The 23,969-nt window shown below is 43.9% G+C and overlaps 1 protein-coding gene across 2 annotated transcripts in view; it reads left to right on the top strand.

Moving 5' to 3' along the window:
* The window catches only part of ARSA (arylsulfatase A), a 238,674-nt gene that overhangs the window by 84,180 nt on the left and 130,525 nt on the right, over positions 1-23,969 (top strand). For both annotated transcript variants that reach the window (XM_085653771.1, XM_085653772.1), the window contains exons 4-5: positions 4,154-4,372; positions 22,145-22,314. In XM_085653771.1, the coding sequence (XP_085509897.1) occupies positions 4,154-4,372; positions 22,145-22,314 (389 nt within the window). The remainder of the gene's footprint in view (positions 1-4,153; positions 4,373-22,144; positions 22,315-23,969) is intronic.

The raw sequence follows: 23,969 nt of genomic DNA, 5'->3' as shown, positions 1-23,969 counted from the left end.
AATTACAAGAGATTTCACAAGCACAGCGCAACCGGTGTGCAGGCGAAACTTGATAAATAATTATTTGCTGCAAAATACTGTACCGTTTGGTCAGGTAAGGTCAGGTAAAAGGTTTGAAGTCAATCAAACAATTTTAGTTCCTGTTAGATTTAAATCATATTTGAATTCATCATGCATTGCAGTTGGTGATGACTCAAGTAAGGTGGTGCCCCTCTATGTTCTGGTTTCCCAACTTTTGTTCAAAAGCTCTTCTCTTCCGTAACTAAATTCCACATCATTACACTGCTCTCCTTGTTGTGGGGCCCATGAATGTGATTATCACATTAATTCTCCCCATTCTCCATTTATACTCTTTTGCCTGCTGGTGCAGCACTGTACCAAGCATAATCCAGTGACTCAAGTCAAGAATTACTTTATTTCAATTCATAGAACCATAAAGGTTTGATAATTTTAGAAATTTTAAAATTCATCAAACATCCACAATGGAAAAGTTAAAAAAGATAATTCATAACATTTTAGCAAGAGCAATAAAAAAAATACATTGTAATATTTCCTTAAAAGAGACAGTTTAAGCAGCAAAATGATACACTGGTAATCTTATGCAATTTTTACTCATAATACTTTCGTATCGCCATAGAGCCCCTTGTATAGTTAGCTACCGCAATACAAATGTCAGAGGAAGCCAATGTATGCAAAAAATTAAAATCATCAATATATGAACAAGGATGAATATTCCTTAATAATGGAAGCAAAAATCTAGTTCTCACCAATTTGTATAAGTGCTTTGGCTGGACGAACTATCACACGGACAGAGCATGAGCTTGCTTGTCCACCCGCCTTGGCGTGGAAATGCCATTAAAAAGTGCACGGTGCGTGAACAGAACCTTGTTAGATAAAATCTAAACTGAGATTTGGTAGAAAAAGTTAGCTACAATTGTAAAGGGTCAGGAAACAAGTGTGGCACTCCCTTATCACATTGTTGCTGATAATTACGCATGTTGCCCCTAACGGGATGCGCCTCTTTTATAATGGCCATAGCTTTTGGAGGGATTCTTTCAGGGTTTTCACAAAAGTATCCCAGGCCTATCTCATGATATTTTTTCCCTCAGATAATGAAGCCAGGGTATCTTTAGGGCATTATCCGAGTTTAAGCAATCTTTGATGACATCTCTTGAAAACATTAGGTCATGTGAAAGCTGAATCTTGGGCCATGAATACAGAGGGGCACTGCCAATACGGTCTTCTATAAACTCTAGGCCCAGTTCAGTATGACAGAATAAGGTGAGGGCACTTTTCGGTGCCATCAGCAATCTTTTGATAAATGTATTCTCTGTTACTTGGAGCTGTTGGCTTTTATTATATCACCAAACCCAGGCCCCATATGTGGCAATAGAGAGACATTTAGCTCTGTAAAGAGTTAATAATTCCTTCACCGGTTTGTGCCTAAATTTATAATCAAACCAGAATAACGCATCCACAGCCCTACTCGTCTGCTATGCTCTGATGGTTAAAAGTGGTTCCCATTTCATCCGGGTATTGAATAGATTGGCCAAATACAAGAAATTATTAACTTTTTCTGTCTTCTTTCCCTGAACAATAAATGTTTTTGTGGTCTTAGGGCCACATACCATTATGTATGATTAATAAAAGTAACTTTTAGATCAAGGGAAGTCCTAAAATCAGTAAAAGCATCAAGAGATTTTTGCAAGCTTATAGCTGTCCTTGCCAATAAAGCTATATTGTCTGCATATGATAATAAAGGAACAGGTTTATCGCCAATTTTGGGGAAATCAAACTGCCTATTTAATAAAAAAAGCCTCCAGCCCATTTGTATAAACTAAGAACAGGAATAGGGCTAAGATGCATCCTTGCCAAACACCCTCTGTCGAGATGATAGGGTAAGTCCCCTCCCCCCTTACTGCCATACCTTATGGTAACTGTAGTGTTGGAGTGGAGGCTATGGAGGAGGGTTACTAGTGCTTTTTCGACACCCATTGCTTACATCATGGCCCACAATTTATCCCGATTGACAGTATCAAAAAGCACTAGATAAGTCCATGAAGGCCAGATGAATAGAGCTCTTCATGGACCTCATGTGCTTACTGACAATTAGGGGCAAATTAAGACATTGTTCAGATGTACCCAGCCCCCTCCTAAAACCATATTGTGTGTTAGACATAATCCCTTTGGTGGATGCCCACTCTTCTAAACGTGCAAGAAGGACCCTATCCAGTTCCTTCGCTGTGGCATCAATCAGTGAAATAGGCCTGCAACATACCTGATCACTTCTATCACCCTTTTTAAAAACAGACACAACAATTGCCTCTTTCCATGAAGCAAGCAATGGGCCAATGATAGCTGCTTTAAAAATATTCGTTAATAGAGGTGCCCACAGATTAGGATTTATTTTAAAAATATCAAGGGGCACCCCATCTGTTCCGAGAGCTTTAAAAAAAAAATACCCTGCCAAAAGCTAGCTCTACCTCATTGACTGTTGTGGGCAAACTAAGATGTGTGGCTAACGTTAAATCAATGGGTGTTTCACATGGATCCTCCTGTAACATCTTGTGTGAGGGGTTACAAATACCAGAGAACCGGGCCTCCTATGCTTTACCCAAGATCAATGAGCCCATCTGACTCGCATCTTCCGTGAACAATGGGTGATTAATAATTTCCCCACATTGTTTCAAATCTTTGAGAGAACCTGCTCTTTCCAAGTCCTTACACGCCATCCTCCTCAGTTCCAACTTCCTACATTCGATCACCTTTTTGTACTTATACCTCCTTGTTTTGATTAACTCTGTCACGAGGAACAACACGTAGGGCACTTTTTAATTCCTTATGGACCTTGGAGCATTCAGTGTTAAACCATCGTGCCTCTAAGGATTGCTTTTGAGGGACATTCGTAATCAGCCTTTGGGCTATATCGGTACACAGTAACTCAAACTCCCATACCTATTCAACCGGGGTAGAGTCTAGCTGCAAGCACCTACTATAGATTGTAGTTTCTTTGGATGATATATTCTTCAAATATTGATGAGTTTACCTGTCCCAATTTCAGTCTAATTCCTTTGTAGATTTGTATTGAATCGGGTGTTCATCACTGTGCCCAATTCTAGGCTTTTATTAAGAGAGGCAATAAGAGGATAGTGCTCACTTGCTAGTTTGTCATAACCATAAAACCCTGCACAATAGTGGTAAATGTCTTTGTCATTAACATAAAATCAAAAGAACTAACCCTACCACCACCAACGTAGGTTGGGCACTGCGAGGAAAAGTTGCACTCCTAATTGTTTCAAAAACTTAGATCATTTACTACCAAAACAGAATTTAGGGCTTCGCCGTAGGGAGAGTGAATAAAGTGAACCCAGGGGCTGACCTTCCACGTCTTCCAGTCCACACACACATTGAGAACTGTATTAAGAAATTGTGCAATTAAAATCCCCAACCCATAAAGTACATAATGGCTGCCTCTGCGCTGAGGCTTGGGTAATTTTCATTTGCAGAGGCTCTTATACTTGGCAATTACTTTTGTCGAAGATATTATAGTACCAGTTCGCCAATAGTATTTCAATCTTTGCCAGAACCAAAATCGCTTTTAATTGGTACCAGGGAGATGAGCTTATACATTTGGCTTTTACAGAACCATATTTTACCGCAATAAGCAGCACAATACCACCCTTGGCCCTTCCAGATGGAGACTGTGACTCCTTTCCACCAAGCTTCTTAATTTACGAATAAACATGGGATGCTCCTCCGTCCCCTGCTATGGCTTCGCTGTGTCTCCACACCCTCCCCTCCCCATCTCATTCCCACCAGCCGTGCCACACAATCTGTGTATTATTTTTCTTTACTCTCAGGGTCATTGAGGGGATTGTGGGCCCACAGAACATACACAAACATTTACACCATGTGCATCCTCTTGTTTGGGAAATCAGCACTTGCGATCTTTTATAAAATACCTGTTCTATCCACCTGCGCCCTTGCCCTGCCACAGAATGTGAGCACTGTTCCACCTGTCCTTCCAGACCAGCTCTGCAAACTACTGTCCTGCCCTACCGTTGTTCATTGCAGCCTGTCGCCGTGATCAAAATGAGATACCAACAACCTGGCTTACTCTCACATCGCTGTTTCTTTTTTGTTGTCTTTTCAGGGCCCTTGCCAGAATTTAACCTGCTTCCCACCTGATACCAAGTGTTTCGGGTTATGTGATCAAGGCGGTGTGCTCCTTCCTCTTTTCTGGAACGAGCGGATCATCCAGCAGCCAGTTGACTTCACCCAACTTGTACCCTTGTATGATGCTTTCGCAGAATTTTTCATTGCCGATGCTGTGGAAAGCAACACGCCCTTCTTCCTCTACTTTGCATCACACGTAAGTCATGGGCCTTATGGAAGACCCTAAAAGTCTGTCTGTCTGCCTGCCTTATCTATCGGTCTATCTCAGTTTAGCTCTTTTTATCTCTCTCTGGCTTTCGCTCTCTCTCCGTCTCTGTCTGTGTATTTATCTCTTCACCTAATACTTCTAGATCACACACATGCCATGTGTAACCACTGCCATTAAAAAAAGAGGCAAGAACACACAACCCTGAAATAGTAAATAAAAGGGTTAAATGATCTACAGAAAGTTTCACGGTCTTTCTGGTGCATCTGAATGGCTCTTAGGGCAGTGCCAAATACATGATTACTGACACAGCACAAACCTATCGGTCTTTCAAAGGCACTCGTTGCAAAGCATTTTTTCTGGTCCTGGGACTTTAGTGATTACTGGGCAGACGCATAGTGTGTACTGTCGATTACCCCCGGCTTCCTGGTCTTTTATTTCCAAGTCAATCTTTTTGGAAACTTATTTTATCCAAACGTGAGCCAAGGTGATAAAAATGTTGTTGTTTTTTAAACTATCAAAGAATCGACTATTAACCAATATTTTGGCAGCGAATCCCATGCTATTGTGGCCTTTCCTTTAAATAAATGTTTCACAGTTCTAGGTCAGCGTTTCCCAAACTGTGGGTCGCAAGCCCATTGTTGGTGGGTCGCAAGCCCATTTTTGGTGGTTCACATAGGAGCAATAAATAAATATGCCTATATATTTTGTATTTATCTCGCCACATTTGCTCAGTATTCAAAAACATGATATGTTCTCACAAAATGCTGTTTATTCTTTTAAGAAGGGGATTGGTGTTTAGTTTTCTTTCTCTGACTGCAAAGTGAGAGGAGATTTTAAAGTGAACTATGCCAATATTGGTGCTGTACATGGAGTGTGAAAGGAGACGCCGTAGGATGTCACTTTTTTTTGTAACACAAAACACAATTTTATTACCTGTTAATGAACTGTACACATATTTCAGAATATATCAGCACTTAGGAAATAATAAAGAAGCACATATTTTTTAATTGTGAAGTGTGATGGGAACATAGATTTTAATTGGATCTAAACAAATCAACACACTTTACTTGGTGATGCGCAAATGATAAATAGTCCCTGAAACATAATTTGTGTGCTGTATAGTTTTATCAGTAAAACTGTCTGTCTCTGGAAATCTAGTGGCCATTTCAATGGAGAGTTGAACTGCACAAAGCTTTAAAAATATATTGGCAACCGTTTACTCTGAAATACACGACTGGTTACATGGTATAGACTTGCAACTCCTGCTGAATACATTTAATACACTTTGTATGAAGCTAAGATTCTTCATATCCCTGATGTAACATTGATGTCTACACCCTCACTTTGACATTTTCGGCACCACCACTGGTGCAAAGATGCTGAACTATGTCCTTCTGTCCTTAAGTCCAGTTTTAAAACAAACCCTTGCAGGTATTACCAAGCAGACTTTGGGGAACCTTCCAGTATTTTTTGCTGCTGTTTTTTTTTTTTTAAACTTTACAAAGCCATTTCAAAAGAGAATGTGTTTACTATACGTGATAATACACTTTCACACATAAATTGAGAAATATGGATGTAGCTAAATGGCTAGAGTTGCCGACTTTGGATAGGGAGAACCAAGATTGGGCCCTGTGCTGGGTTTGGGCTAATCACTTAATCTTTGCTTAATATTAAATGGATCCCACCTTATGTAATGTAATCTGGTGCTCACGTAAAGCCCTACAATGCCCATTGGGCAGTGTTTGTTTGCAATAAATATATATATGTATGTATATGTGTGTGTCTATGTATATATATATATGTGTGTGTGTGTGTGTATGTGTATATATATATATATATATATATATGTATATGTATATATATATTATCTACTGGCGGTCGCCAGTAGATAGTTACAGTTAGGACCCTGTTTCCATAGGAAATCCGCAACATTCTATTTGGAATAACTTTGGCGCCGGTCGACGAATCCTCGCGAAATTTTCAAAACTAATGGGGCGCTACGCTCCGCTCCTACCCTGAAAGTCTCGGGGGGATTCGTCAAGCGGGGGCTGAGAAAAAAGGGGGGTCCCAAAACGCGTTTTCCCTATGCATTTTTCCATAGGACCTTTAGACACAGCTACAGCCCGAACGGCTGAACAGAGTTACTTGAAATTTGGCAGAGAGGTAGTCTACAGGTCAAGGAAGTGCCTTTTGTAGGTCTGGTGTAAATCTGTTCAGTAGGTCCTGAGAAAATAGCATTTAAATCAATATATATATCTGTGGCAGCTTACGGTGCGCTTACGGTAAGCTTACCGTACGCGTACGGTGCCGTGCGCGAGCGCGATTCTGATTGGCTGTTAGATCTTAGTAAACATTCGAATCAGTCGAAACCAGCAAGTGTCGGCCGCCATTTTCTCTCTCGCACTCTGAGGGGGGGAGGAAAAACAAAGTTGGATAATATGAAAAGGGGCAGGCTAGACAGCTCCTAACCACCTAGCCATGGTTAGTGTCCCAAAAGAACCCCCAAAGCCAAAAATCCATTTTTTTTTCTTCAAAAAACGCCGATTACTGAGGGGACGCTGCTCCACACGATATGGGACTGTCCTGTGTTAACTAGGTTCTGGCGGGGGGTCTTGACCTGTCTGTCGGAAGTGCTGGGGTGGGATCTCCCACGGTCCCCCAAACTGGTGCTCTTGCATGTGATGGAGGATATAGGGGGCAATGTCTATAAGCGCCATCTGATGCTCCTGGGTTTTACGCTAGCTAAAAGGGATATAGCGAGGGCGTGGAAGGCGCCAGTTGCACCGTCCATATCTGTCTGGAAGACCGGTCTCGATTTTTGTATGGGATTGGAGGCCCCCATCTATGTGGCGCGGGGCTGCCCCCGTAAACATTATAAAATATGGAAGCGCTGGGCAGACTACAGGGGACTAGATTTAGAGCCCATGTTGGAGGAATAGTTGGGTGGGGGGTGGACCGTCTCCTTCCAGCCCTACAGAGGCATGGCACACTGGAGTGCCGGGCGCAGCCGAGCTTGGGGGGTATGGGTCATGGACGGCACAAAATAGTGGTTGAGCATAGATCTGCTGCCTTGACTGGATGGACAGTGCGATGGGTGGGGGAGGGGGGTGGGGGGTGGTGTTATGTTTTTTTAAGGGAGGGGACTGCATTGGTTCTGCATGTCTCTTTTGTAATTTACACACGATATCTCATGAGGAAAATGTCAAAGCTGGTATGTCGTCTTCTGATATGGCTGAAGTCTCTGGGTCACGGAGCTTCGCATGACGTGTCTTTGACGAATAAAATTTGTTTACAAAAAAAAAAAAACGCCGATTACGCTTACCGTATGCGTACGGTCAAAAATAAATAAAATAAAAAAATCATCCACATTTTCCCCATCCCCGTGTGCAAAACGTGCCCGTAGGGCACCTTTTGTGCATGGCCTACGGAATATTTGAACATTTAATAGATAACCTATCACAACGAAGCGCATAATATGTCCTCCGTGCGCGGATGGTGCGCGAAGCGCATCGTGCGTACATGGCCCATCCAGCCTAACGTGGACACGCGGTGCGCGTAGCACGGCACTAACTGCGTAAAGTGGGCGCGCGGTGCGCAAAGCGCACCGCGTGCTCACTGTGGGCGCACGGTGCGCGAAGCGCACCGTGCGCGCACGGAACGAACTGCGTGAAGTGGGCGCGCACGCCACGAACGGCGTAAAGTAACTTAGCATTTAAAAAACCGTACAAATTCACTGAAAAAACCATAGGTTTCACACACGTTATAGTTAGGAATTAGCATTTAAAAAACCGTACAAATTCACTGAAAAAACCATAGGTTTCACACGTTATAGTTAGCTGGACATTTCACTCGTAAAAAACCATTGAAATTCCCCCGTTATAGTTAGTGCAGGCAACTATAACTCACGCGACCGCAATCCTCTGCTGATGACATATGTGTCTTTATGAAAAAAAAATATTTGTAATATATGTATAGCTAAAATTTAATGGAAGAAGACATGGGCAAATAAGTGTCTAAATACAGTATTAGCATCAGCAGAGGATTGCGGTCGCGTGAGTTATAGTTGCCTGCACTAACTATAACGGGGGAATTTCAATGGTTTTTTACGAGTGAAATGTCCAGCTAACTATAACATGTGTGAAACCTATGGTTTTTTCAGTGAATTTGCAAGGTTTTTTAAATGCTAATTCCTAACTATAACGTGTGTGAAACCTATGGTTTTTTCAGTGAATATATATATAAATAGAAGTATAGAAATATATATATCATCACACCACTGCCTGTAACTTCCACAAAGGACCAGGTGCAGACACCAGTTCTCTACTCAAAACGTAGTTTTTATTTGGAGATATCGGCCATAAAGGGTTTCGGTCAATAGCGACCTTGTTCACATAAACGCATTGCACAGTCACCGCATCATTTAAAGTGCTCACGTGATCGCGACACTCCTGAGGCACAGCCGGGAGCTTGTTTGTTTGTTACCGAAAGCTGCTTTTAATTATCTTGTGCAACTTGATCTTTTTAAAAAACCTTTATTCTTACCTTGTGCTCCCCTGGGCATCTCTTCACACCCTCTGACCCCCGCGCAGCCGAGGTAAACGCTCTCGCGGGCGAGCGAAATTTGCATCTGCCGCCATTACCCAGCCTGACCTCAGGCCACGCCCATTCACACTAGGCCACGCCCCCTTCGCCTACTTAAACGGACTGAATACGAGCCCGCCAGTAGATCGCGACACTCCTGAGGCACAGCCGGGAGCTTGTTTGTTACCGAAAGCTGCTTTTAATTATCTTGTGCAACTTGATCTTTTTAAAAAACCTTTATTCTTACCTTGCATTGTGCTCCCCTGGGCATCTCTTCACACCCTCTGACCCCCGCGCAGCCGAGGTAAACGCTGCCGCGGGCGAGCGAAATTTGCATCTGCCGCCATTACCCAGCCTGACCTCAGGCCACGCCCATTCGCACTAGGCCACGCCCCTAACACCGCCTATAAGTAATGTGCTTTCCACGTACGCGCAGCGGGCGCGCCAAAGGCGCGCCAAAGGCGCGCCTAAGGCAAGCCCGTCTTGGCCCGTCCGGGCCCAGCCGGCCCTAGGCCCGGTTACTACGCCCAATTCTCCCTCAGGCGGACGTATCTACACCAGAGACAGGCTCCTTGCACTAAACCCCTCGAAAAACATTATGTGTAACTACACCTATTCAGGAGAAAAACCCTTTACTAATTGTGACCTCTGCAATCCGGCCCTTACCACCGTAGAATGCCACGGCCTACAGCTCGGTCTTCTTAACTGTAGGTCCCTTCCTAAACATTCCCACGAGATCAACCTCCTTGTCCATGATCATGCCATCGACATTCTGTTCCTCACGGAAACTTGGCTCACCCCCTGCTCTGATTCTGACATTGTCAATGCTCTTCCACCTGGCTACCAAATCCATTCTCAGAACAGACCCCTCGGCAGAGGAGGTGGCCTGGCAATAATTTACACCTCTCCTGCAGAACCAACGACGGTAATATCGACGACTGCGAAAGTTGCCACTTTGCTCTACAGATATCTTCCGTAACTTCCCTTTCTGGTCTACTGATATACCGCCCGCCGGGAGCCCCAGCCAAATTCTCAAGTGCCCTTGTTGATACAGTCACCCAGATGGCAACCACTACTCCCAATTTTCTAATCCTGGGAGACTTGAACCTCCATCTACTAGATCCCAAGGACATAACTGCATCCGAACTTCTCCTTGACCTCACGTCCTTCGGCATCCGACTAGTGAACTCAGAGCCCACCCATGACAAAGGACATCTTCTGGACCCCATTTTCACCAATATCTCCGACCTCAATACCCACACTCCTTTCCCCCTGCCATGGACAGACCACTTTTTGATCCCCATTTACTGGCATCTTTCTGTCTCATCTACCCAACCGTCTAAAACCCGGGTCACTGACCGACGCTGGCACAAACTCTTGCCGGAAGAATGGGCCGCCACACTCAGGATTACTCTTCCCCCCCCCCCCCCCCCAGCCTCCGGCCCAGTCACTGCGGACATCCAGTTCAACTCCTGGCTCACCCACTCATTGGAGGATCTCCTCACTAAAACCACCACCTTGAAACGAGTCGAAAGAGTGAACCCGGCTCCCTGGTACACTCCTGAGCTTAACCTCTTACGTAAGGAGTGTAAAAGAACAGAGCGCTCATGGAGGAAGGATAAAACCATAGCCAAAAAAGTCGCATTCTGCACCTCCTTAAAAAATTATAAACTCGCCCTATGCAATACCAAAAGCGTATTCTTTGATGAAAGAATAAAAAACTCCTCCTGCTCCGCCAGGGAAACCTTCATCATTTTAAAAGAATTACTGAAAGTCCCAGATCCGCGGCCAGAGAAACTTCCAGACTCCAATACCTCTGAAGAGAAATGCCACAAATTGGCTAAATTCTTTGAAGAGAAAGTTCATAAAATTCTCGCCTCCCTACCTTCAGTCGACCTCAGTCTCAATGATGAGGGCTGCACTAAATCGGACCCAATCACCACCCACCTAAACTCTCTTGGCCCGGTAACTATCGAAGAGGTTTTAACTACGCTAGCCACAATCAAAAGCGGCTTCCCTAGCGACCCGGTGCCCCTACGTATTCTAAAAAAAGTGGCTCCCACGATCGCCCCTCCTCTAACTGACCTCATCAACTCATCATTGCTCCAGGGAAAAGTCCCCCCCAGCTGGAAAGCGGCCGTTGTCAAGGCGCTCTTAAAAAAAAAACCTTCACTTGACCCCCTGGACCTGGCCAATTACAGGCCAATCTCCCTCCTCCCCGGAATCAGTAAAATTACTGAAAAGTTAGTTAATAAAAAGCTCTCACAGTTTCTGGAGTCTAACAACCTGCTCAGAAGCTCGCAAACCGGATTCTGCCCAGGTCAGGGCACGGACATCGCCCTGCTTGCGGCAGTGGAGGAGACCAGAGGCATTTTGGACGCAGGAGGATCAGTGGCATTGATCCTCCTGGACCTCAGTGCGGCCTTCGACACTGTTAACCACCGAGTCCTAATCCAGCGACTCAGAGACATCGGTGTGGAGGGCACTGCCTTGGCCTGGTTTGCATAATTTCTAGACCATCGCTCCTTCCAGGTCTGGGAGAACGACACCCGCTCCCCTGCTACCCCCCTCCAATGTGGAGTGCCCCAGGGCTCCTCATTAAGCCCGACATTATTTAATGTCTACATGTCCCCATTGGAGGAGGTGGTTATCCCGTTCGGAGTGAAAATCATCAGCTACGCCGATGACACTCAGTTAGTGGTGTCTCTATCTCATCCCAACCACGAACCATCTAACCTCCATAGCTGCCTTTCCGAAATTCAGGGATGGATGAATAGTTTGTCGCTGAAACTCAACGGATCCAAGACAGATATCCTACTCCTGGGTCAAAAGGGGCTCTCCCTTCCCCCTAACATCTGGCCCTCTTGTCTGGGTGAACCCCCGGTCCCCAAGACCGAGATCAAGACCCTGGGAATCTGGCTAGAGAAGGACAGGTCTTTTAAGACCCAAGCCAAAAAAATCGCTGGGACTTGCTTCGGGCTCCTTAAATCTATCAGGAAAATTCTGCCCCTGCTCCCTCTCGTCTCCCAGAAATTGCTCATCCAAGGCCTCATCCTTTCGAGGCTGGACTATAGCAACGCCATCTATCTGGGTGCCCCCGAAGCAACCTTCAACAAACTGCAAAGGATACAGAACGCCGCAGCCCGGCTTCTCACTAACACTCCGGCTAGATCCTCGGCCAAACCTGCTCTGAAGCACCTTCACTGGCTCCCAGTGAGAGAGCGAGTCAAATTTAAGGCTCTCTGTCTGTCCCATAAACTCCTGCAGGACAAAGGCCCCCCCATTCTCAAAAAATTCATCAGGCCCTACAAAGCCACAAGATCCCTTTGCTCTGACCATGAACACCTTATCACTATTCCCAGAGTGAAGAAGGCACGCACTGGCATCGGCGTTTTTCTGTGAACACAGCCCGATTGTGGAACGCCCTCCCCTGTAATCTTAGGATGGAACCAGACTACCTCCGGTTCAGAAAACTTCTGAAAACACACCTATTCCCCTGATCGCCGTTTTTTTTTTTCTCTCTCTTCTCTCCCTCACACTTCACCCTCTCGACTGTCCTGGTCTTAGCGCTGGGATACTTACGGGTTACTATGCGCTCTACAAAACCCTATTAATAATAATAATAATAATAAAGAAACAAAAAGAAAGACTATATATATCATCTTTCTTCAAACAATAAATCTCAAACATTTCCAAACCGTGGATAAATAACAATTTAAGCGGCTTCTTATTTCATTATTTGTATGAAAGCAACAAAAAGTGACAGTAAAGAAAAAAAGAAAAGAATGTGAAGAATGCACAGTAAAATACATTGATAAATAAGTGTTTGTACTTGTATGCATTATACACACGATTATTTTATATTTGCATCACGTGTATCACGGTCATAGTAAAAGCACTCCTGCTGTCACAAATATCACATATATTAGGACATACGCAGCTTGTCTCAACATATTGTCAATACGAAAATAGAATTACCCACTTAGTGAGCAGCAGTGATTGATTGTTCTCAGCTTTCCAGCTATGCTTACTGAAGAAAAGTGGACACAATTAATAGTTACTATCTGAATCTCTTACACATTTGCAATCCAGCTCAATGGGAGCAACCATATTTATTTGAGAATTAACCCTGTATGGATGAAAATGATCGACTAAATTCTAAACATACCAAGAGGTATTGCACAATGAAATACATAGCTGTCTATGAATAATCAAATTCCTCACATTGATCAATATTCTGAAATATACACTGAAAAAAACAAAAGTTAAAGTAAAGTTAGTTTTTCAGTGTGTGTGCACATATATATATTTTTCTTTTTTTTGTGTGTGTGTGTATGTATGTATGTATATATATATATATATGTGTGTGTGTATGTGTATGTATATATATATCAAACACCAGGTTGTCCCCAACTGACGAAGCCACAACTCGGCGTGGTATTCCATATACACAAGTAAGTAGCAACCCAGCGATGTGCACAAATCCTGCCATACGCGTTTCGAGCTTGGTTCAGCTCTTGTTCACTGGCGGCAAGGAGACAGGAAACGGGATACAAGAACATGCGATTTATTGAAATAAGAGTCCTGCCCTAATAGGCACCATGGAATGCTGGTCATAGTAGTCTATGTTCATTAACCAAGTGGTTTAGGAAGACTTGAAACAATGAAAGTGCAACTTCATATCAATGAATACATTTGCCCTCTTGCTCAATGACATAGCAGAATCGCCTTTAATTTCAATGTTGTTGAGAAAGACTTGGAGACACTGTTAAAACATGACATAATTGAACGCTCTGCTGGTTCTACGCCGTGGAGTTTTGCCCATAGTTTCACAAGAACAACCTCAAGTTCTTTTGGCACATACTCTCGGAGGGAGCAATGACTCTTGAACCGGATACGGTGCAATCATTCTAATCTACTTGCCCTCCACACGATGTAACTGTGCTGTGATCCTTCGTAGGCATGGCCAGTTATTGATTAATGTATATTTCTGACTTTGCTACAGTGTATGGCCCAATGAGAGACTTCATAAACCGAAATGTCCCATTCCAATATACCCCTGAATGCGATCGAAGTTTCAAAAGAATAAAATATGCGATTGAAATTGCAATTGAAATGGCCTACTTTGACCCCAAATTACATACTGAGATCACAGCAGATACGATGCCCAGTGGGGCTGGGAGCTATTTTTGCTCAACACAATGGTCACCCAAATGCTCAGAGACACATTGGCCGAAGAGGGGTGAAACCCCGAAACCGGTCCTAGGATGCTTGATTCCGGTCCAGGGAAGACATGGCTTGGCAGTTCAGGCTGGACTGTTCCCATGAGGCACAGGGTCAAGACTGATTTGCATATGGCCATGTCTGAACTGGGGTGGCGTGGTGAGCAAAATAACGATTGATTAAACCCAGATCTGTGACTGGGGGTGAATGTTTTGCCAATGTGAAACATTCCGTCCATCATCTTGTGTGTTTTGCTGTTCGCCCTATGTGGGAAGGGTATGCCCAGACGTGGGTCCCGTGCTCACTACTCCACTGGAGTCCAGCTATCCTGGCTGAAGAGGGGTGAAATCCCGAAACTGGTCCTAGGATGCTTGATTCCGGTCCAGGGAAGACATGGCTTGGCAGTTCGGGCTGGACTGTTCCCATGAGGCACAGGGTCAAGACTGATTTGCATATGGCCATGTCTGAACTGGGGTGGCGTGGTGAGCAAAATAACAATGGATTAAACCCAGATCTGTGACTGGGGGTGAATGTTTTGCCAATGTGCAACATTCCGTCCATCATCTTGTGTGTTTTTTAGAGACACATTGTGGCCTATGCCAGTTGTACTCTGTCTGAAACTGAATGTGCCTTTTCTCAGCAGGAGAAAAAGAGTCTGGCTGTGGTGTGGGCCTGCAACATTTTCATGTGTTTCTGTATGGAAAGCATTTCACCATCATCCCACATCATTAAGCATTGCTCACAATGGCAAAGATGCCTCCTCACGTTGAGAGGTGGGGATTGCGACTGTAAGAATATGATGACAAAATTGTACACAAGCCGGGGAAAGATCATAACCTTTCTGATTACTTTTCACGAGTACCGTTACCACGCCACAGTTCGAGATCCAAAGTGGCTGAGGTGTATGTTAACTTTATTGTGAGGTATAGTACACCAGCAGCTCTATCACTTGAACAGATTATTGCTGCTACCAACACAGACAAGAACACGCTCCTACTCGAAGACATCATTTCAACTTGTGAAAGAAAAGTGTTCGACCATTTGCTGATGATGTTGAATTTCAGAAATTTAAAAATGTACTAGATGAATTATCCACCACTAAAGAAGGAATCTTATTGACAGGCTCAAGAATAGTCATGACTGAGACAACAAGTTTTTGTGCTCACCCATGAAGAACATCGTGGCATTGCAGCCACCAAAAGAGCCTTGAGGAATCGAACTTGGTTCCCTTGGTGAACGAGTTGAGAAAGAATTGAAAGCGTTTCATCTGTGTAACTGCTTATCTCCCAAAGAGACACAGCATACACTGATTATGTCTGACCTTCCTGCACATGCCTGGGAGAGAGTGGCAGTTGTTTTCTTTGGAACCCTGGGGAATGGATATCATCTTATGCTGAATATTGATGAATACTCATGTTTTTCTTTGGTGGAAGACTTATCATCGACAACCCATGGCAGTCATCCAGCGCCTTGATAACATGTTTGTAACCTGGGGTGTACCCGCTGTTCTCAAAACAGACAGTGTTCTGCCTTTTAACAGCAAGGAGTTCAAGGAGTTTGAGTCAACATCAAGCATCAACAGAGCCCCTTGCTCTGTCCTCAGGCCAAGGGTGTTGTCAAATGATTTATGGGCACCCTCAAAAGAATAATTCAGCGAGCATTGTTAGGGAAAATCGATCTGAAAAAAGCCATGTATCGAGCTCTTTATACCTATCGGACAACTCCTCACTCCACCACTGATGAGAGTCCTGCTACCTTGCTATTCGGGACAAGGTTTGTGTCACGGACACTTATTGAAAGTGCAAAATGAAAATCTATGCGGATCGGCACCAATGCGCCCAGGAAACTGTCTTCAACAGAGGGGACTAAGTACTGGTCAAGCAGAAAATGGATATCCCGTTTGCTGTCTCCTCACAGAGTTGTAAAGACTAAAGGACACCTGGTGGCTGCAAGTCATCCTGGAAAGTCCATCACAAGGGACTCGTAACACTTTAGACATTTGTCTCAGTGTTCATCTACTCCTAAGAGCTAAGTGAGCTAAACCAGTTTGAAAGTCCAGTTCAAACATTGGAGCCTATTTCATCAGCAAATAGACAATATACCATCCAACTACCTCATACTACTCTATCTGGCCGACCAGTGCGAGCGCTTCAACGCCTCATTGAGAAAATATGAGGATTGTTTTTGGACTTTTTATTTAAGAATGGGGGAAATGTAGAGTCTTGATGTTATGAGTATTAGGACCTTTGTGGGTCTGAGAGGACTTCAAACCGGAATTAACGTAAGCTGCTGGGAGGTGTTAAGGTGTTAAAAGTTGTGTGATTGTATGCTGAAGAATAAAGACATCTGTTTTCGAGTTATATATGTGGCATGTTTTATTTACATGCTCTCATGCTTGGGATAATGCGACAATCATCTTTACTTCGATTAGTATAACTGTATAGGATGACACTCGTATGAAAGTAACACTTTTTAATAGACGAGATGCAACTTTGTGTTGTCGCATGAGATTACACTTCCTATTTGATATGGCAGCTGCATTGACAGAATTAAAAGCTGCTGAAAGATTGTGTTGACTGCAGAGGAAGGATGAGACAAACAAACACAGATACCATTATGTACAGGTGCCTGAGCTTACAGCTGTTAAATGTGTATAGTATTTATAACAGTTTTGAATTTCTTAAAGATGTTGAATAATTTTTGGAAACAATGAAAAATAATAATAAAATAACGTGCCCATGGCAAATGTTATCCTCTGGGCAGGGTCCTGATGTCCTTGACTGTCTTCTTGAACTCTTGGTATATCATGGGCTGTTTTTAATACCTTTATTCATAGGTGCAGGATTCTGAGACTGGATGATGCAATGCATAAAGTTGGCTATTGTATGTCTGTCTTAGATTTTCAGACAACAAGTGCAAGACTAGACATCTTACTGGGTTTGAGACTAAGTGCCAGAGATTGCACCAAAAATAGCACAGAAACCCACTAACCGATAAATCATTACCTATAGTGAGCAGGGCTCTCACCCAGGTTAATGGTGATGTTTTAAAATGATAGAGGATTAGACCACACAGTTTCTAAGTTAAATTAGCAGGGTTAGCAAAAGAGGAATGTATGCAAGAATGGGAGTCTATTTAGAGGGTGACAAATAAATTGAGCAGCAAATCGTCAATAGCATGACATTTCATGCAACCCAGCTTCTCTGGGCAGAAGCTGCTTGGGCATGACCTCGTAAGTTGTCGGCTCCCCATGATGAAGAAAGACAACGTGAACAGCACCCACCATTTTGTTCAGACACTCCGTGTCCTCAATATCACATCATTCATCCTCCCAGTCACACAGCTTTCACTTAACATGCCATACACAGCACACTGCATCCAATGTTGGGGGTACACAGTGATGGGAAACTACTTAATTTTACAGGAATGTTCAGCAGGCTGCTTCCAATCTAAGGCTACAGGTAAAAATGCCTGGCCTCTGCTCTGAGATTTATTACTCTCCCCACACCTTTCTAGAAGGGGCAGTAGCCCCTTAAGTATGACTTGGGCATGCTTCAAGGGGATCAATATTCTCTCATATTTATCTCTCACTTGCCTTCCTCTCTTGTTAATTCAGTTTTCCCTCTTATATCTCTGCTGTTTTCTATATCCTTCTCGCCACTCTCCTGATTGCAAGGGTACCCAACACCAATCGAGTGGCATTTAAATTGCCTGTATGTTCTAGTCCCCTTTTTATTTTATTTTTCGTTTTTCCTTCTCCCGTCTAATTTTTTTTGTCCCTCCCCTTTAATCCTTTATTTTATTATGTTCCGCTTCTTTGTGTTGAATCCTGACTTTTTCGGTCTCTTATGTGCCGTTGTTGCTCTCTTTCATTCTCTCTCTCTCCCCCTTGTCTCTTTTTCCCTTTTGTGCCTCTCCACTGTTTGTTCTCTCCACTGCTTTGACTTATGTTTTTACACATAACTTTTTCTCCCTCCTACAGTTCTATTTTCCCTTTGCTTGATAGCCTCTCAAATTTTTTATCTCTCCCTCCTCCTTTATTTTGGTCTTTTTCTCACTACCGTTCATCTTTCTGCTTAATTTTTTATCCCTTCTATCTTTATTCTTCTTTTCTTCACATTCCCGTTCTCATCCCATTTATATATCTCGCATTTCTATTTTGATTCGTATCTTTCTGCTGTATTTGTGTTGACCTTTTCTCTCTGTGCTTGTCCACCTCCCCTTCTTTATTTTTGTTTTGTTCATTTTCCATTGTTGCTCTCCCTCCTCCTTTGTGGTTCTCTCTGCCACCCGACTTTGTTTCTTTTGCTGTCCTCTTTTTTGAGTCGAGCCTAGCGCAGCGCGCATGGCTGCTCTAGGACAGGGCCTCTTGGAGTCACTCCATACTTTATTGAAGCTCTTGCGTGTGGTTGTCACATTCTATTGGCCTTTGCGTGTGGCATTCATAAATAAAATGACTCAAATGGCTAAAGGTGGGTACATGTCCCGCCTTTTCTCTAAATGTTTACTCCCATGACCTTTGGGTCTCGGGAGCGAGCAGCAGCGCGCCTGGTGCCAGCTGCATTCCTGGATCATGTTACTCATTAACCCAGCACGGTCACTTTCGTGACCGCGCTTGTTTAGCCTGCCTGACAGGCAGCGCACAACTCATGTAGATATGAAGGGAATGTGCTTCATAGGACAAAACATCTGGCTCCAGTCGCACTCCCAATGCTTAATTTGTAACCTTACAACTGCCGGGGCTTTTATTAGGCAGCAGCTTCAGACAACATACTTCTGTTTTTTACCCTGCCTAACAGGCAGCACACAACTTGTGTTAATGGGAAGGGAATGTGGTTTCAAGGACAAAACTTCTAACTGTACGAGCTTGGAAACCAGGTTCCATTCTCAAATGTTGCTCAATAGGGTTTGATATTGGGCCAAGTATTTAATTTCTGTTGATTATTAGGTGCTGCTGTTAAGCACCAGAAACCACCAGCTCATATTTAGCACTGCACTTTCCCTATGTTTAAAACACCACCACATAATATAAAGCACGGCAACCTACATTCAATATTGGTTTCACTATTAAAACACGGTGCACAACCCATGTAAATATGAAGGGAATGTTACTGTAAAGGACACAACTTCTGGCTTCAGTCGCACTCCCAATGCTTAATTTGTAACCTTGCAACTGCTGGGGCTTTTATTAGGCCGCAGCTTCAGACAACATACTTCTTTTTTTAGCCTGCCTAACAGGCAGCACACAGCCCCTGTGAATATGAAGGGAATGTGCTTTAAAGGACAACATTTCTGGCTACAGTCTCACTCCCAATGCTTAATTTGTAACCTTACAACTGCTGGGGCTTTAATTAGGCAGCAGCTTGAGACAACATACTTGTTTTTTTAGCCTCCTTAACAGGCAGCCCACAACTTGTGTTAATGGGGAGAGAATGTGCTTTCAAGGATGAAAATTCTAACTGTACGAGCTCGGAAACCAAGTTCCATTCTCAACTGTTGCTCAATAGGGTGTGATTTTGGACAAAGCATTTAATTTCCCTACACGCAGTAAATATACAGGTGTCCTGGACTGCAGATAAAGTATTTCTGTTGATTATTAGGTGGTGGTGTTTGAGCACCAGAAACCACCAGCTCATATTTAGAACTACACTCTCCCTATGTTTAAAACACTACTATATAATATAAAGCACGATAACCTACAATCATGATTGGTTTCGCTATTAAAACACGGTAACCTAGATTATATCTTAGTTTCACTAATTTATAATCTATGCAGTTCCTGTTTGTCGTATTTCATTTATATGCTAATTAGGGCTCGAAAGTGCACACATGTTTTTTCTAAATCTGTGCCTTTTAACTGTATTATAGCGCATTTTATTCTGTGATTTTTGTTTTTTTATATTCACACAGATAACTTTCTCTTTTACTTCTGTTTTTATCACATTCTGTGTGATCGCCTTCTGAAGCACTTTTAGTTAAAATAGGAGTCCAGCTCCAAATTTGTTCTACCTGTATGGTTTTTGTTTTTAATAGGCACATACATTGCTGTAAGTACACTGAACACATTTTAATGTTAGTTGGCAAAAACAGAAATAGAATAGTGGCATGCCTCTAGTTGCACTTCCAATGGTTAATTTGTAACCAAGCAACTGCTGGGGCTGTCATTACGCAGCAGTTTTAAACAATATATATATATATATATATATTTTTTTTTTTTTTGCCTGCCTAACAGGCAGCGCACAATTGGTGTAAATATGAAGTGAATGTGCTTTCAAGGGCAAAACTTCTAACTGTACGAGCTCGAAATTAGGTTCTCTTCTCAAATGTTGCTCAATAGGGTGTGATTTTGGACAAAGCATTTAATTTCCCTACACGCAGTAAAAATACAGGTGTCCTGGACTGCAGGTAAAGTATTTCTGTTGAAGTTTTCAAATGCGAGACCTATTGGCTATGCCAATGCTTGTTTTTTTAGTTTTTTCTCCTTCTCTTTCCCAACTGTTACTCCTCCTTCAGTTGTACTTTTCTTTCTTGCCTTCGGTTCTGTACAGTCCCTAATTTTTTTCTCGACTTGTTTGCTTCTCCTTCTCATCTTTGTCCTCGTTTTTCCCTACTTTTCTTTTGTTCCTTCCTTCCTTTTTAGGGCGAGCCTAGCGCAGCGCGCATGCGGTGCTCTAGGAGAGGGTCTCTTGGAAACACTCCAGACTTTCTTAAAGCTTGTGCGTGTAGTTGTCACATTCTTTGGGCCTTTGCGTGTGGCTTTCAAAAATGAAAGCACGCAAATGGCCAAAGGCAGGTGCATGTCCCGCCTTTTCTCTAAATATTCACTCCCATGCCCTTTGGGTCTCGAGAGCGAGCAGCATCGCGCCGGGTGACAGCTGCATTCCTGGATCATGTTACTCTTTAAACCAGCACGGTCGCTTTCACTTTTGTTTTCGACAGCGCTTGTCTAGCCTGCCTAACAGGCAGCGCACAACTCATGTAAATATGAAGGGAATGTGCTTTAAAGGACAAAACTTCTGGTTATAGTCGCACTCCCAATGCTTAATTTGTAACATTACAACTGCCTGGGGCTTTTACTAGGCAGCAGCTTCAGACCACATACTTCTTTTTTTACCCTGCCCAACAGGCAGCACACAACTTGTGTTAATGGGAAGTGAATGTGCTTTCAAGGTCAAAACTTCTAACTGTACGAGCTCGGAAACCAGGTTCCATTCTTAAATGTTGGTCAATAGAGTTTGATTTTAGAGAACGCATTTAATTTCCCTACACGCAGTAAAAATACAGGTGGCCGGGACTGCAGATAAAGTATTTCTGTTGATTATTAGGTGCTGCTGTTGAGCACCAGAAACCACCAGCTCGTATTTAGCACTGCACTTTCCCTATGTTTAGAACACCACTACATAATATAAAGCACGGCAACCTACATTCAATATTGATTTCACTATTAAAACACGGCGCACAATCCGTGTAAATATGAAGAGAATGTTACTGTAAAGGACAAAACTTCCGGCTCCAGTCGCATTCCCAATGCTTAATTTGTAACCTTGTAACTGCCGAGGCTTTTATTATGCAGCAGCTTCAGACAACATACTTCTTTTTTTAGCCTGCCTAACAGGCAGCGCACAACTTGTGTTAATGGGAAGTGAATATGCTTTCAAGGACAAAACTTCTAACTATACCAGCTCAGACACCAGGTTCCATTCTCAAATGCTGCTCAATAGGGTGTGCTTTTGGGCAAATCATTTAATTTCAATACATGCAGTAAAAATACAGGTGTCCTAGACTGCAGATAAAGTATTTCTGTTGAAGTTCCCAAATGCGAGACCTATTGGCTATGCCAATGCTTGTTCTCTAGTACTGTCAACATTCTTTGTGTTTTGTGCTCAAACGTCCTTTCCTGTCTGATTCCATTATCTCAGAGGTGTCATCCAGCTCTCTTTTTTTTCTTGTTACCAGCACACTCACTACCCCCAGTTTGCAAGTGCAGAGTACACTGGAAAGTCTTTAAGAGGCCCCTTCGGAGATGCCCTGATGGAGTTCGATGGCTCAGTCGGGAAGTTGATAGACACTCTGCAGAAGTTTAAGGTGGAAGACAACACTTTAGTGTTCTTCACAGCTGACAACGGGTGAGTGTGAGGGAGGCAGGAGCTACTGTGCCTCTAAGCCACTATTGTATGGATTTAGATTAAACACTGACTCAGCTGAAATGTTCTTCCAGCTAATCCTCCAACTGTCTGACTAGATTCTTAACGCACCTTCATTACATGGCATTCAACTTTAGATTGAGATGCTAGTTACATTTATTCTCCTATTTTTAGGCCTGGCTTGACAGCTCAGCTGCCCTTATGACCTGTGTTTACACACTATTTAACATGTACATAGAGTGTAGGCTTTGACTCCACTAATAGTATTTCTCTTACTTAATGCTATCGACTGTTTGGTGTATCATTTCCCCCTCAAATAAAGTGCTTGGTTTGCAAAGCACAAGGGGTTATTTTACAGCTCAAAAGTATACTGTATCATCACGCATACATTTTGTTTCTTGCACATACCTCTATTCAGAAACCAATCCTTGTTAGGTCTTGTCTTGTCTCATCAGAAGACTTGTTGACGACAGCATCGAGAATTGCAGTGGTTTGCCCACTGCTTATCATTGGTTGGCTCTCTTGCCATTCTCATTCGCTCACGTCTTATTCCATGGCTTTATTACCTCTTCTTCTGTTTGTTCCTCTCTGAGAGAATTGCTTCTTTACCATGTTTTTGACTGGATAAATTGTATCCTTTCGCTGCTTATATTCTTTGAGCTACCTTTTTGTTTTAATTTCACACTCCATGAGAGTGCATGTTCTTGGGGGGCGTGGCTAGCCGGCCATCATGGCGGACACAATCTGCTAGTCCTCCGTCCCTTAATCCCCCATTATCCGCTACGTTTCTCCTATAAGCGCCGCCTGGGTACCTAGAGGCCAGATCTGGGCACCGGATGGCGTGCTGCATCCCTCACGACCGGTGTTGTGCCATCTAACCCAGCGGGAGACCAAGGACACAGGAGCGGAGTATGAGGCCTGGCTGACGGGGAAGCTTAGTGCGGACATTTTGCGGAAGAAGATGGCCGCCCGCGCCGCCGCCCAGTGAAGGAACCAACGGCGCGATCGCACCCGGGAGACGACCTTCCATCCCTGGTGGACCGGAGCTATGTGGAGAGCCCTGGTGTAACCTAGCGAGTCGAGATAAGGAGGAGGCGGGGGACAGAGACAGCCGACCAGACGCGGTGAGCGACAAACCCCCCGTCCCCCCCCTCCCACGGGAGCAGGAGGCACCTCGGCGGCAATCGGCAACAGGGACTCCCGCGCGATCCTGGCCCCCTGATACCTGGGATGCAGAACACCACCGGCGTTTGCCGCAGCACCCTGTGAGTAGAGAACTGTGGGGTGCTGGCGGCCTCTGAGCGCCTAATAGTGCAGTGAGACCCGCGAGACCCCCACAAGGCGCAGGAGTGAGAAGCGGTGACAACCAGCACCCTGCCCCAACGTGCTGAGCAGCTTCGCGGCGAGACACTGGGGCCGGGACCTACATGAGACACTGGCTGTTGTGAAGACCACTTGTAGGTGGGGGCTGCGCGAGGGAAACCAGCTGGGGCCCCTGAGACGTGCGGGGGGCACAGAGAAGTGTGTTTGACATCGCCACCACCGCTGATCCTGGAGTCTTTTGGCGCCCAGATCGTATCTTACGCCGATGACACCCAGCTCCTGTTCACTTGTGATAGGGGCGGGTCATTCGACGG

This window comes from Triturus cristatus, chromosome 4_1 (assembly GCF_964204655.1).
Source record: "Triturus cristatus chromosome 4_1, aTriCri1.1, whole genome shotgun sequence".
Taxonomy (NCBI): domain Eukaryota; kingdom Metazoa; phylum Chordata; class Amphibia; order Caudata; family Salamandridae; genus Triturus; species Triturus cristatus.
The sequence above is the reverse complement of the archived record's forward strand: the minus strand, read 5'-3'. Positions and strand labels throughout refer to the sequence as shown.